A 263-nucleotide genomic window follows, 5' to 3' on the forward strand; every position below is an offset into this window, starting at 1 on the left:
TCCCCCCCGTTGAGCGGGGGGTACAGCAGCTCCTGCTTCTCGTGACGGGTCTGTTCCCGCAGCTGTGCCTCCTTCTCCAGAGCCCCGCGAGCAGCCAGGAGCTCCTCTGACAGCTGCCTGCGGGCAAATGGCACATGATGCCGGGGCCACCAGGCAAAACGCCCACCAGCCCCCTCCACAACCCACCAAGCACCCAATGGCACCCAGGCTGCTGTGTGTCCCCTCACTGCTGTCACCTCTGCCCCCATCGGAGATGCCCACTG

General features: G+C 66.2%; 1 protein-coding gene across 1 annotated transcript in view; it reads right to left on the bottom strand.

Moving 5' to 3' along the window:
- Window positions 1–263, bottom strand: part of LOC104526969 (coiled-coil domain-containing protein 69) — a gene marked incomplete at its 5' end in the record, with an annotated part of 4,031 nt that overhangs the window by 1,468 nt on the left and 2,300 nt on the right. The window contains one exon of the mRNA XM_029085597.1: window positions 1–173. Coding sequence (XP_028941430.1) covers window positions 1–173 — 173 coding nt within the window. The remainder of the gene's footprint in view (window positions 174–263) is intronic.

The sequence above is a fragment of the Antrostomus carolinensis genome, unplaced genomic scaffold (genome assembly GCF_000700745.2).
Source record: "Antrostomus carolinensis isolate BGI_N321 unplaced genomic scaffold, ASM70074v2 scaffold44746, whole genome shotgun sequence".
NCBI classification, from domain to species: Eukaryota; Metazoa; Chordata; class Aves; order Caprimulgiformes; family Caprimulgidae; genus Antrostomus; species Antrostomus carolinensis.